General features: G+C 42.7%; 1 protein-coding gene across 1 annotated transcript; it reads right to left on the reverse strand.

Annotated features, from left to right (window-relative positions):
• Positions 1-10,784: 10,784 nt before the first annotated feature.
• Positions 10,785-11,714, reverse strand: LOC102571579 (olfactory receptor 4Q2). The gene has a single exon (XM_006268643.1). The coding sequence runs from the start codon at positions 11,712-11,714 to the stop codon at positions 10,785-10,787; it is 930 nt and encodes a 309-aa protein (XP_006268705.1).
• Positions 11,715-14,624: the final 2,910 nt, after the last annotated feature.

Raw genomic sequence — 14,624 nt, forward strand, 5'->3', positions numbered from 1 at the left:
AAAGAGAATTATATTCTGTGGTCTTCATTGATTTGAAACTGGCTGAGGCCACCTCTAATAGAAACTTGTGAGGGCAGGTCTCATTTCTATATTATTTGATTATTTGAGTTTCCTACATTACACTGCTAAGTCCAGTGTTAGGATAGGATAGAAAGATGAGGTTATATGCACCACAGTGAGTGTCCATTACACCTGGCCCCCTTCTATTTACATTCCTTGTTTACAAGGGTATGACAGACTTTATGCAGGTATTATAATTTTATTGTCCCAAACTCTTATGGGCTTGAAGCACATGTTAAAGGATTTCAGCTCTTTGTACCAGTAGGAATGCCTTTTCACAAATAATAAAAATATAAAGTAATGTCTTTCACTTGCAGATTCAGGCTGCATAAATAAGTAATTCTTGAGCATGATACAGAACATCTCATAGTTTGGTCCTGTTTCAGTAATTTGTACTGACCTATGGGATAAACATATAGAAGAAGACATGAAGAAAACCATAAGTTTAAGGCAAATAGTTCTTCCTTTCTCTGGTGTTCAAGGGAAACTTAATTGCACAAAGGACTAAGACCTGTACTCAGTATCACAGCATTTGGAAATGTAGGGTTGAAAGGATTTTAATGCACTTGTGCATATGCCAAGTGATTTAAGAAATAGAAGACTTGGTCCTCCTCACTCTATTTCAGCTGTTTTACTTAGGACAGGATCTGAGCAGTGTGCATTTACAATTCTGTTCCACTGAGCTTCTCAGTAGTTGTCAAATCTCTTGTAACCTGTGTTTTCATCAAAAGCATACATAGTTCTTCCTATTCGTGCTTAAGATTAATTTGACATATCAACACAAAATCTAGAATGCCCACGATAAAGCAAAATTATTTTATTTACACAGATTATTACTACCTTGCCCAGTTGATTTCAAAAGCAACACAAATACATATACATCCTTGACTCTTGGAAAGGATTTTTTTTTTAAATAAAATCCACAGAGGTTCCTAAGTAGGACCTATCATTTGTTCTTATTTCTTTCACATTTTACAAACTGGTATAAATTTTGTCAAGGTATATTGATCTTTAAATTTTTTAGTCTATTACTTATTGCACTTGGGCTATGGCTGAAACACTCTGCTGAGAAATTTCCATTGCATTTAGTAAATGTATAGAGATTATTCAAACAGTCTGGTGACCAAAAGATAAAAATTAAGCACTCATACTATATTTTTTTAAGACTAAACTTAAGGTAACAGTGACCAATAAAAAAAAAATTGTTATATGAACTATATCAACAAACTAATTACTAGAATTTCATAGTCATCCACCAGACTCTTGTTCAATTCATAGACATTAGGGCTGGAAGGGACCTTGCAAGATCATCAGGTCCAGCCCCCTGCCCAAGGGGCAGGAAGTCAGCAGGGGTCAGATCGCCTCAGCAAGATAAGCATTCAAGCATAAATTAACTTAAAATTAATGGGTTGATAGATAGAAACATGCTGAAATGAACTGTTTAAAAAGTTTATTTTTGTTTGTTTGTTCGTGTGTTTGTTTTTATATGTGCACATAATTACAATGTAAAGTACATAGTCATAGCAGAACATGTACATGAGCTACAGGCACAGCCTCATTACTCACCTGAATGGTGATGGGTTTTATCCTCCTGCTCCACAGATGAAGCCTCTCTATGGCCACTCTGTTGCAGTCTGCTCCATAGATGAAGGTGTCCAGCTCTGTACTGAATTAAGCACTTCCAGGGCAGTTTACCTAAGGTTTCAGTATTCAGGCCAATACAGGTGCTGTAGTTGTTACATTTAATTCAAATACCAGTCTTTGCAGGCTGAGGATCTAGATGACCTTCGTGCCCTGTCAAGATGGGCAACAACCATTTTAGTAAACTAGAAATGTGATTTTTTTTCCAGTTAGCACTCCAAGATCTTTCCAAATAGATGCCTTTTCAAGGCCAGAAAGATTCCTAGGCCATTCTTCCTCCAAAACTGACTAATCTAAGACTCTTCATCTACACTCCTTTGTACAAAATCTAAACTTGAATAGGATCATTAGGAAAAGTCATTCCTCTCGTAGCTCTCAAATGACAACAGTAATATTCAAAGAAATGTTAGTAATTGTACCACTCCATTGCTAGGTAATGAGTTCCCAGAAGTATTAATGGTTTCCCTATTGGAAGAAGTTCATAAAACTATCTTGCTGTCTCCACCCCTTTGCGGAAAACTTTCAAAGCTAAGATCAGAAATTGTTTTTTCCTTGTTTGTTTGTTTTGTTATTTTTTTAATCTTCTTTCATCTCCACACTTTCCATTAGATGTTAATGCCCTCAGCTTCCCACAACTCCACTGAGCAATGGTACTAAAGGTTTATACAGTCTATACAATGCAATGTTTGTATGTGGCTCATTCTACAGATGCCTCTTAGCTTTACAAGAGTTTACAGGAAATCCTGTGACAGGTTCTTCAATTTATTACTAGTGCTTAGGGAGGCCTATCACAAATTTTTTAATTGAGTTAGCCCTCTGGAATTACTCCATGAACAGCCATGAGTTTGATGTGCATATATCCAGCTCCAATGTTTAGTGATGTCATTGGAAATCTGCTAGTGATTACAGTGGCCTTTCATTACTGGTATATGGATCTTAAAACATACATATTTTGGCTTAAAATATTAGTTTGGAACATCTAATGGTTGATGTAATGGCCAGGCCCATGATCAGAGTTGGGCATTTGAACTTGGCAAAGAAATCTGCTCCAAAGATATCTGGGTCACAGAATCAGATAAAATGATACAGAAATACAGCTGGAAAGGACCTCTGGAGTTCATCTAGTCCAACCCCGTGCCTGAGATGGGATCATCTGTATAAAGATCATCCAATACAAGTCCTTGCCTCACCTATTGCTAAAGCTACACAGTCAACTCCATCACACATCCACAAGGCATTGCACCTGAACCTGCCACAGATAAAGCAGGGGCCCAAACCATCCTATACAAATGATAACATAAACACTACATAAGACTACTGTAAATTCTGAAAGAACACAAACATAACACCCTAATTTGTCACAGGTAAAGCAGAGGAACCATGGCAGTTGGCTGAAGGGTGGCATTGGCTGGTGGAAAGGCAGAGAAAAAAGTGTATTGGTCCAGTCACAGCAGTTAGCATCCTAGAAAACAGATTATATTCCATCCCTGCTCATCCGGGAATGCCCAGTGGGGTTAAAGAGTCCCCAAACATTTGAGAAGTCCATCAGCATTGCTAATGTGTGATACTGCATTTTGTACTGCAGTAACCTGATGCATCATCCAGTGAAAGTGTCACCCACTGAGTCAGCTACAGGTCTCCATCAATGCCAAATCCAGAGGTATCACTCCACTCAAGTTGCATCAACTAATGATCTTATATCAACCAATCTGCACTTCATTCTCCATTGTATCAGCCAAGATAGGAGCTGGCAAACACCAAGATTAGTTTTCAGATTTCAAGGATGTGGAATATGACTACTACTATATAAATTTGGTCTACAGTGTATATTTGATGGCAAAAGAAAAAGGCTTTAGCACACATAATTTGCTGCTCATGAATGCTTTGAGATAGTAACCATTCTTACAGTCACAGGAGGGGATGTCAGCAAAGAAAATGTACTTTTTAGGGAAGATCTCTATTTAGCTCAATAGACATACCAGTGACATGTACATGCCACCTACCTATGTTGTTCTCCTTTAGAAATGTTATTATGTCTCATTGGGATTCTGTCGCTGTTTACATGGATACATGTTGCTGCATTTGTTATGTGGCTTATCTTTGCCCCCAATATCTACAGCAGGGGCGGGCAATTATTTTGGGTGGAGAGACGCTTAACGAGTTTTGGTGAGCTGTTGAGGGCCGCATGGGTAGTCCTGTTCCTTGAGAGTTGCCCCACTCCATGGTGGCCATTGTGAGGCCAGAAGTCCCACTCCTAATGCCTGGCCTTTCCCACCAGAAGTTCTTCCCCTTGCTCCCCAGAAATACTTCTTTTGGGAGGAGAAGGTTGCCATCTTAGAACCAGAAAAAAACCGAACCATACACTAAAAGTCAAACTCTTCTTATAATAATATATTTTAATTTTATTCCCAAAAATTGTTGTCATGATTTGTGTTTGCATAGTCTATATAGAGGTGATTGCATAATAACTCAAAAATAAATAGTGTTATATATTGTGGGGGGGGTGTGCATGTGTGTGTGTGTGTGTGTGTGTGTGTGTGTGTGTGGTGGAGTGGGGTATGGTATGCTGGTGTGTGAGTGGGTTGTGTGTATGTGTGATGGGGTGTATGTGTGTGGGGGTGGGAGGTGGGATGTGTGTGTGTATGGTGGGGTGTGCGGTGTGTGTGTATGGTATGTGTGTGTATTGTAGGGTGTAGGGGTGTGTGTGTAAGACAGGTTTGTGAGGGGGTGGCAGTGTAGGGGGGTATAAGGTATGTTGGGAGTTGTGTGGGCAGGGTGTGGGTGTGTGGGGTTTGTGGGGTATGAAGGAAGGTGAGGGGTGTAAGGCCCCCCACACTCTCTCCATGGCACAACAGCAACAGGTGAGGGTGCTCAGGGAGTCCAGTGGGGTGCAGCTCCAGCCAGTGCTGCAATATTGCAGAAAGGGGCACAGCCTCCATCGGGCAGTCTGTATCACCGGTGCTTCCTGCACTTGCGTGGCACAGGAAGGAAGCCTGAGGCACTGGAACTGGCTGCCTACCCTGCCCCCCATGAGAAGGTGCCTGGTGCTTCCCTCCTGTGCCATGAAGCCCCAGCAGGGAAGGCAGCCAACTCCAGCACCTGGGGCTTCCCTCCTGTGCCCAGCAAGCACAGGGGCTACACATGCACCACAGGGAGCACCAGTGATACAGACTGCCTGGCAGAAGCTGTGCCCCTTGCTGCAATGTGCAGTGCTGGCCAGAGCTGTGCCCTGCCAGGCACCAGCACCTTGAGTGCTATTGCCCCGGGAGGAGTGTGTGGGGGTCCACCCTCCTGCCCCTACATACTTGGCTAGAAACAGGGAAATCCTGCCTGTTACTGTTGCAGGGAAGAAGGGGGACTGGAGGGGCAATGGAGAAAAGAGAGAAGAGTGTAGGAAGCCTGAGGGCAAAGTGTCAGTGGTGAATAGTAGGTGTGCCATGGGAGCAGGAGACAGGGTCACGTGACCAGAAGAGGGCTGGGTTTGAAGCATATAAAACCAGCCTCTGGCAAAGGAGGGGGCAGTGTGCCCCTTGCTGCTTCAGGACACACAGCTTCCAGGAAAGCTGGTGGGAGAATGGAGTCAAACCAGTCCAGGAGAGGTACCTGGAGACCCAGAGGGATTTGCATTTGTGTTGGGATCAGGGAGGAGGGATGCCCAATGTGTTATAGTTGGCACTTGTTTCACCCAACAAAGTAGATTAGCTATGGTGGGACATATGCTGCCACAGCTGATCCATTTCATTTGGCAATATCTGTGTATACCCTCAGTGTTAAAGTCAGATAATGGTGTGTTAGAGAGTTAAGAGAATAGGTGGATTTTCTGGACTTTAATCAGGTGGCATAAAATCACAATTAAATCATAGCCTAAGTAAGCTTAGGTCCCCAACCGGTTGAACAGAATCTGTTTCAGGTGCTAAATCCTATTTCATTTTATCTGCCTAAATGGCACATATGTGGCCACATAACTCACCTTTTTGGAATGTGTACACAGTAGGCATGTCTACATGAGAAACTGACTGACTGCATGGTACAGCATTACCATTTATATGTGCAGGTGCTTATTGTACAGCACATTAGTTTACTTGTGGTTAGTTTGTTACCTGCAAATGCAGGTAAAAAATTAACCACGCCATAGCTACTGCACAGTAACACATGTGCAGACACCAACTTGGAGCAAATTTGCTCCCCATCAGCCCCACCACCAGGGGACCATGCTCAAGCTAGCCCCAGGATCACAGGGCTCAGAGCTTCTCAGCCCTAGGGCTGGGGCAGCTCTTTTCCTGCTCCAGCCTGGCCTTTAAAAATATGCACTGACCCTGGAGCCTGTGCCACCTGCTGCCTGCCTCTGGTCCTCAGGTCCCACAGTAGTGGTCCCATGCCAGATGAAGCAGCCTGCATGGATTCTGGTGCTGGCCCCTGGCCAAGCCCTCCCCCATCCCAACCTTCCTGCCTGTCCCGCACCATGGTCCTGTGCTACAGGCACCTGTCCAAGCTTGGAAGCATCCAGACTCTTGCCCACAGTCCCTAAGGGCCATTGAGGGAGCCATGCTTGCATCATCCCTCATGCCACACACCATGTCATGGAGGCCTAACTGGTCCCAGGATGAGGCTGCAGACCTCATGGTGCTGTAGGGTGAGACAATTGGCTCCAGAACCAATTTGGGTCCAGAGCCAGCTTGGGGCAGGCTCTTCAATGACCACACCTATGAGGACCTGGTGGGCCACATACAGGAGTACAGGCAGGACTGCTTCATGTGCTAGTGCCACATAAAGGTCAAGGCCCTGCGGGCTCAGTAGGTGGCATCACTGACCACAACCACCAGTTGAGGGCTGCCCACAGAACTATGTCCTGTATGCAGCAGCTGGATGTCATCCTCAAACCCCCAGACCCTGGGCAGAATATTCCATGTTCTCCACCATAGGCAGCCTGCCAGAACCTCCTCCACAGCCTGGCAACAATGATGAGAGGTCAGCAAGGGAGGACCCCTCAGGGCATCATATGTATGTCATACCAATGTCCCCATCCCCAGCATTGTGCAACAGCTCTAGCAGTCTGGCCCAGTGCCTGTTCCCCCAGTTCTGGGTGTGCAGCCCCGCCCAAGAGGCCATACCAGGGATGGCACCATTCATCCTGCTAAGCTCCAGGTCCTCTACAGAGAGGTCCCCTGACTGGCCAGCTTCCCAATCCCTATCATTTTCTGCTCAGGTGGCTTTCCCCCTAGCCAGTTGCCCCACATTTCTCATCAGGGTCTGATCCATGACAATTACAGCTATGGATTCAGCTGTTCCCTTGTTTCCTATGCTGTGGTCTTATTGACCTATTGTCCTATTGCAGAGCAGCTTGCTCTTCAATGGGCACTCATAGCCTTTGTCTTCCAGGTTCCCATTCTTTCACAGCCTGCTTGATCTGTGTAGGGTTTTCTAGAATGGCTGCAGGTGTTCCTCTTTTCCTTAATGTGCCACCCCCTGATCATGAAGCAGTGTTTCTTTGCTGCTTACCCTTTGAAGCTAGCCCCTCTATCCACTGCCTGAGCTCTGTCTGCAAGTATTTCCCCTTTAAGTATTAGGAGTCCTAGGCTCCATGTTAAAAAAGACGTGTCTAACAAAAGCAGTTGATTCAAACACATTTAAACTATATTGTTTCTGGAGTTCAGTGAATTTTTTAATTTGTATTGATAGCTAAATCAACTATTTGGGGACTTTGTTTGCTTATCATTTTAAGGCCTGCTTGATCTAGGACACTAAAATATTCACAGGTTAGGTACTGCAACAGCTATGTCTGGCCCCAAGGTGGAATCCAATATATATAGTTTATTGTCCAACCTTCTGGAATATCTCCTAATCTTTATCTGAAGACATCAGAAGATGGCATATTTGCCATCCCCTTTTGTAACTGATTCTAGAACTTAATCACCCTGCCTATTATGTCTATGTCTAAGCCTGTGTCTATGTCTATGTATTAGACCCTAGATCCAAAAGAATAGCTACACTTGCCTTTCTGAGCATGCTCAGAATGGTTGCACTATGACTACCTATTCTCTGTGATAATCTTATTCTATCTATACAGTACATATCTGTATATATTTTTTTCCAAATGTGGATGGAGGAAAACAAGACAGAGAAGATGGTGATTAGGTATGCAGCCTTCCCAAATTTTAGCTGATAAACCTCGGGCAGGTGTGGGCAAAATACAGCCCCTGGGCCAGATCTGTCCTCCAGGCCATTCTATCTGCCCCAGGGAGGCCCTCCAAAAGACAATTATTACCAGCCCACAGCTACCCCTCTGAAAGCCGAGGGGGGCACAGGCTTTCAGAGGTTGTGCACCATTGGGTCAGGCCATGCCTCATCCAGGGGGCTCCACCTGGCACAGGCCATGAGCATCCCAAAGGCCCACCTGCTGCTCCTATTGGTGGCATGGTCTATGCACCATGGTAGGGCATGTGGTAGGGGACCTACGCAGCCCCCTCCCACCCACTCCCACACCCTCCACACCCTCCCTACACACATACACCCCCCACACACACACGAACTCCCCAGCACCACCTCACAAACCCCTCAGTCACCCACAAACCCCAAAGCCACTCAAACCCCCTTGCCACGTCTCACACACACACCCAACACCCACAACCACAACCACACACCCCCACACACAATATACAAGATCAAGATGTTATGTTGGGCTATTATACAATCACCTGTATATATACTACACAGACATACATAAATCAGGACAAAATTGTTTTTAAATAAATTAAAATATATTATAAAAATATTAGATTTTTCATATATGGTTTGTTTGTTTTTTTCTGGTTCCTTGATGACAACCCCCTCCCCACCCCATCCTAAAAGGAGTTCTTCTGGGGCCAAGTCAATGGATTTCTGTGGCAAAGGTCAGGGGCTAGGGGCAGGACCTCCAGTCCCAAGATGGCAACAAGGGGGTGGGGCACCTGCCAAGGGCCGAGGCTACCCTTGCGGCTGTTGACAGCTCACCAAAAGTCATTAAACAGTCCTCCACCCATGATAATTGTCTACCCCTGCCCTGAAGTTTAGGATATTAGCCTAGGTCTAGACCATCCCCTTAGTATTTGTGTGTTTGAAACTATATCTTTCACTTCCAAACAAGTGCTTTAACCACTAGGCTATGAGCCAAGCTATGCCAAGAGCACCTGTTGAAACTGCCTGCTGGGTAGCCAACAGTGAAGTGTCATAGTGCCAAAATGAGAAGATATTAGAGGCAGCATGTCCTCATTACTCAGGAGATATGGGCACTGCCCTAAAAAGGAAGGGACCCAGGAGTCTGACCACCATATTTTGCACAAAACAGTTACTAGATAAAATAAATAGGCAGCACTGGGGGCAGGAACCAGAGCCCATCTTAGGTGTTCACACTGACTTGTAGGCTATTGTATAAAAGAGGGTTTATTCTCCTGCAACTCTGTTTAAAAAATGACAACTACCATTATTAAATCAACTCTCCCCACCACCTAGGAAGATAAATAGAAGAACCTATTTTCTGGCATCCAGGTGAATAAGGAAAGAGAGAGCCTCCAACCTGCTCTGCTCTGCTCTGCTCAATATTGTCATGACTGAGGCATCTCTACAAATACTCAGAAGCATACTGAGAAGTACATTTTTTGGATTTGGTGCACTGACTGCACAGTGATTAAATATAACACCACTATGTTTTAATATAAGTAAAAAGTTCCCATTAACAATGGTCTCATGTGTGCTTGCACATGCAGATTCAAGCCCTCCTGTTAATAAAACATAGCCAAGAACCAAATTAAGAACTCAATCACCAAAACCAGGGTTAATGATTCCACACCAACTGTCCCTGTATAAATTTCTAAATAGCGCAGCAGTGTTGTTTCTTGACTCACCTTCTAATGTGAGTAGTGAGGGCGTGAGGTAAGCAATATAATTAGTGTTAAGAAAGAAATCAATACAACTATGAATGGGATGGTATGATGTGTCACTGATAGCATGTGATTGGATCTGATGAATTAAGAATCCTCTTCCAGTTCTCTGCAAATGAAATTGGACGGATAGAAATTCCATGGAAAAGCAGAGAAAAAGGAAGAGAAAATAACATTGAAATGCTGACAAAGGCCTTAGAATTATTTTTAATAGTAATTAAGAAACTAAAGTTCTGTTTGTACTGACTATTCCTCTGTCTTTTTACTATTATGTTGATAAGCAACACATTTCACATTACTTACACAAGAGCTTTGTTTCCCTAATTCTATGGAGCATACAGAAGAAACTGTGTTTAAATGTCATTAACTATCTCCTTCCCCCTGTGCGATGAGACATAGAGAACAGCAGTTTCCCATTAACCTTATATATACCAGTGTATAGTGTTGTAGTATAGCATTGTTACTTTTATTCTATCCCGTTGCTCATCCTCTTTATACAAGTAACAATTCCTGGGAATGAACCAATACATATTGTATCTACATTAGCTTTTCCAATTTAACTGTTATGATTTCATAAGCTAGCAATGGCATAAGCAAGCCAAATCAACTTAACATTGACCCTGAATGGAGCAGGGCTAAAGGTAGAGCAGTTTTACTACACTTTTAAGTCTGTCTACCCCCAGTCTTTACAATCTACATCAGAGGTAGAGTACCTTTTGTAGGTTCAGGCTAGAAAGATTCACCCTGGGTGAGAGGTGGGTAAGCAGGGGGCACTATGACTCAAAAATGATTTGGCCAGTGATCAAGCCTTATGGCGGGTTCCATTTTTATAACTGAGACACTTCAGATCACCTGTGAGGCCATCGTTACTGAAAAAAAGAGTTTTTGTTCCCTGATCAAGTAGCTATCTCTATTTGATACCATTGTCAGTTACAAGAATGTTAGGAAGTTTTAGCAGAGATCCAGATATAGGTTGATCTGAGTGGCCAAGGTCAAGCAAATAGCACCAAGGCCTAGCCAAACATGAGATTGTGTGAACTTCTTAATTTTATTAACAGGCTTTGCTGTGAGATCTTCCCTTTGGCCTGGTAGGTCAGGATCCACTTAATGTCTGTCTCTAGCTTTGTCTCCGGACTACATCAGGGCAACCTCTTGCTGCTTTTCTTTTCATTTGAAGAATATGCACCGGCTCCATAATTTCCTCATGGAATCCTTCACGTCCTTGTTCCTCAAAGTGTAGATCAATGGGTTTAGCATGGGGGTAAGGATGGTGTTGATAACAGAAACACACTTGTCAGCTGGGGAATTGGAGAAGGGCCAGAGGTAAATAAAGATGCAGGGCCCAAAGAACAAGGTGACAACTATTACATGGGAGGCACAAGTAGAGAGAGTTTTCCACCTTCCCTCAGTGAAGCGGAGCCGGACTGTAACCAGGATGACAGAATAGGACACAAGCAGCACGAGGAAGCATAACAAGGAGATCAGGCCACTGTTGGAGACCATGAGCAACTCAATGACATAGATATCAGTGCAGGAGAGCCTAATGACAGGGGGCACATCACAGAAGTAGTTGTCAATTGCATTAGGTCCACAAAATGGCAGCTGGATAGTGAGCAGAGTCTGTACAATGGAATGGATAAAGCCTCCAACCCAGCAGGCAACTACCAGTGCGAAGCACACAGGCCTGCTCATGATTGCTGTGTAGTGCAGGGGCTTGCAAATGGCAATGTAGCGATCATAAGCCATCACAGTTAGTAGGAACATCTCTGCTGCTCCCACAAAATGCCGAAAAAATAGCTGGGCCATGCAGCCATTGAAGGAGATGCTCTTCGTCTGGGAAAGCAGGTCGGTCAGCATCCTAGGAGAGGTGACGGAGGCATAACAGATATCAATAAAGGACAAGTTGCAGAGGAGGAAATACATAGGTGAACCCAAGCAGGGATCAGCTTTGACAGTGATTATGATAAGGAGATTCCCCAGCAGGACAACCATGTAGGAGAATAAGAACAGTATGAAAAATGCAACTTGCACTTTAGGTACATGGGAAAGGCCCAAGAGGAGGAATTTGGTCACCACTGTGAAGTTCCCTGTCTCCATCACTTCAGTCCATGCCCTTTCAGGAAAGCAGATGAGAAAAGGAGGTTATAATTAGATGAAAGGTGTATGAATAAGCAGTGGATGATGTACAACACCAAGATTCACAAATAAACAAGTGAAGACATTTATAACTCTTTGGTCTCTTCTAATCAGTTAATTGCACTGTACCATAGAATCAAGAGATTCATTATGAGACTACATTACAAAGTATGTGTGCAAAAGATCATTTACATTTTCTCTTGCAATCTGCTACCAGTTAAACCCGAATGATCATAATCCTCTATATCTCCATGCAGTTTTAAACTATGCATGAATTTATTTATTCTCAGTCACACAAACATTTTATAATACCTGCAAGTAATAATAACACCTAGCTCTCAAATAGCACTTTTCATCACTAGCTCTTTATCAAAGAGTTATTTATCACTGCTACCACTCCCTATGCAGAGGGAAGTTCCGAGTAAATGGAAGTGATCCAGGTTACCCAGCACAATGGAAACAGCAAACATCTCCCAATTTCAAGACAAGTCTTTAATTACAGTTTTGATTTTTTTTTGTTTGGTTGGGTTTTTTTGGTGTCAGGCATGACATGATCAGTTCGCCTAAACAGATGTGAGATGCTTTCAAACTGTCAGTACTGTGCACATGTGGAGTAGTGAAATCATTAACAATTAGAATTTTCAAAGGTTTGCATTTGCCATTAGATGTCCATCTAAAAGCTGTCCACTGCATGCAATCATGACCTCATGGATCTGATTCAGGAATAAGCAGGTGATAGTCTCTAGCCTGTCTTGCATAGAAGCTGAGAAAATATAATCATAATGGTCTCTTGTCACCTCTTATGATATTAGAAGGCAGAGAATCTGTACTATCATTAACTATAAACAAAGAAGATACTTGATAATATTTGATACCTCCAAAAGTAATATCAGGTAGTGACACAATTGCAATTCATCTTGTTACCTATGGGATGCAAAAGCTATTACCGTTGAACAGAGAAAAATTCCAGAGCCAACTACACTCATGAGGGTGTAAAGAGTATTTAATCATAGAGCTGTCTCTAGTTCTGATCTAGATCTAAATATTACCATCATCCACTGTTCTTCCTGCATCCACAGACCCAGTCATCTCATCATAGAAGGCAATCAGGTTTATAAGGCATGACTTTTCCTTAGTGAATTCACGCTGCCTGTTCCTTATCACCTTCTTCTCCTCCAAGTACTTTGAAATTGATTCCTGGAGACCCTGCTCAATGATATTTTCCAGGGACCAAAGTGAGGCTGACCAGTCTATAATTCCCTGGAACGTCCTTCTTCCCTTTCTTAAAAATATATTTTTCCTTTCCCTTCCTTTCACTGTATTTTTCCTTTTCCAATCATCCAAGACCTCTCCAAATCACCACAAGTTTTCAAAGATAATAGCCAGTGGCTCTGCAGTTACATCAGCCAACTTCCTCAGCAGTGTATACACACACACACACACACACACACATATATATATATATATATATATATATATATATTTCAAGTGCCTGCCATCTCTACATATACCAGTCATAGAGAAGGATGTGATCATGCTCATTTTATACATTTGCATATAATAGTGTAGTGGTTTTGATACCTCTCTTGTTTTATATTGTAGACTCACAGAGCACTTTTCTACTCCTCTTGAAGCTGTACCAATGCTTCATGAAAATGCTCATGGGTGAAGCACTTTCATAGCAAAAGGGAGCCCTGGGTCTTGGTCTTTAGTCATAAAATTACGTCTCTCTTTTGTCAAATAACTCTTTAATGAAAGAGGATTTTTTTTTTTTTTTAATCCTGGGAGCCAGCATCAGAATCCTTTATTTTTTCTGAGTGAATTCCCTACCTTTCTAGGGGTGGGGGTGGGAATTTAAAGGATTTTTAAGGTCTCTATATTCTGTAGATCCTTGACTGAGCCAAGATCCTGTTTTTCAGACTTGGCCATGATCATGTCATGTCTCTAACTTTGCCGTTGCTAAATTTAAAAGAATAACTTCCTGATCATACGCCATTTATTAGGCTTGTATGTGATCCTATCCCATCCCATTTAATCCATAAAAATCCTTTAATGTATCTATTTGTAATATGATCTTAACTTAGCTTCGAAACTAAGTGACAAAGAGCAATTAGGAGGAGGAGGGCCCACCCACCTTTTGCATTAAGTTTTTCACGAATTCAGCTAGGGCGGAAGGAGGTAGCACTCAGATGTCTAACTCTGGCCTAAGATCTGGTCCCATAAGTGTCTCACTAAAAGACAGATTTTTCCAAATTTCTGATCATTCTTCTGCTTCTTCTCTGAACCTTCTCCAAATATATATTAATTTATGGAACTCATGGATCAGCTCCTTCAGCAGAAGCCAAGAAAATAATAATTATAAAGATGTAAAAGCTGCCTAAAATATTTAAATTTTACTTAAATAAATATGAGCTCACAAAATGAATGGGCATACCTGAGTTAGCTTTGGTATCGGTACCAGGGCTAACTCTAGCAGTGAAGATGTGGTTGGAGTTTCAACCACCCAAGTTCCCAGAGTCCCCAAACAACTTTTACAATGTACAGTGAAGCTCATGCTATCATATCTTCAGTTATTTATGCTGCAGATATTTGTGTTCAAACCATCTCAGACATACTACAATTCTGAAACCACACTAACCACACCTCCTGACTGCAAGACAGGCATACACCTGAAGGCAAATTTTAAAGCCCCAGCATTCTACCATGAGATATGAAATGCCTGGCAATTAAAATGCAACAGCCATGTTTTGAATATATGGCTTAATATATACCAAAAGGATAGAAATAGATGCTTGCAACAAGTTCTACTTGCCCCTTGCCTGATCTGAGGCACCTATTCACAGTCATGGCAATAAAGTACTTTAAATGGCA

Source organism: Alligator mississippiensis, chromosome 2 (assembly GCF_030867095.1).
Source record: "Alligator mississippiensis isolate rAllMis1 chromosome 2, rAllMis1, whole genome shotgun sequence".
Classification (NCBI taxonomy): domain Eukaryota; kingdom Metazoa; phylum Chordata; order Crocodylia; family Alligatoridae; genus Alligator; species Alligator mississippiensis.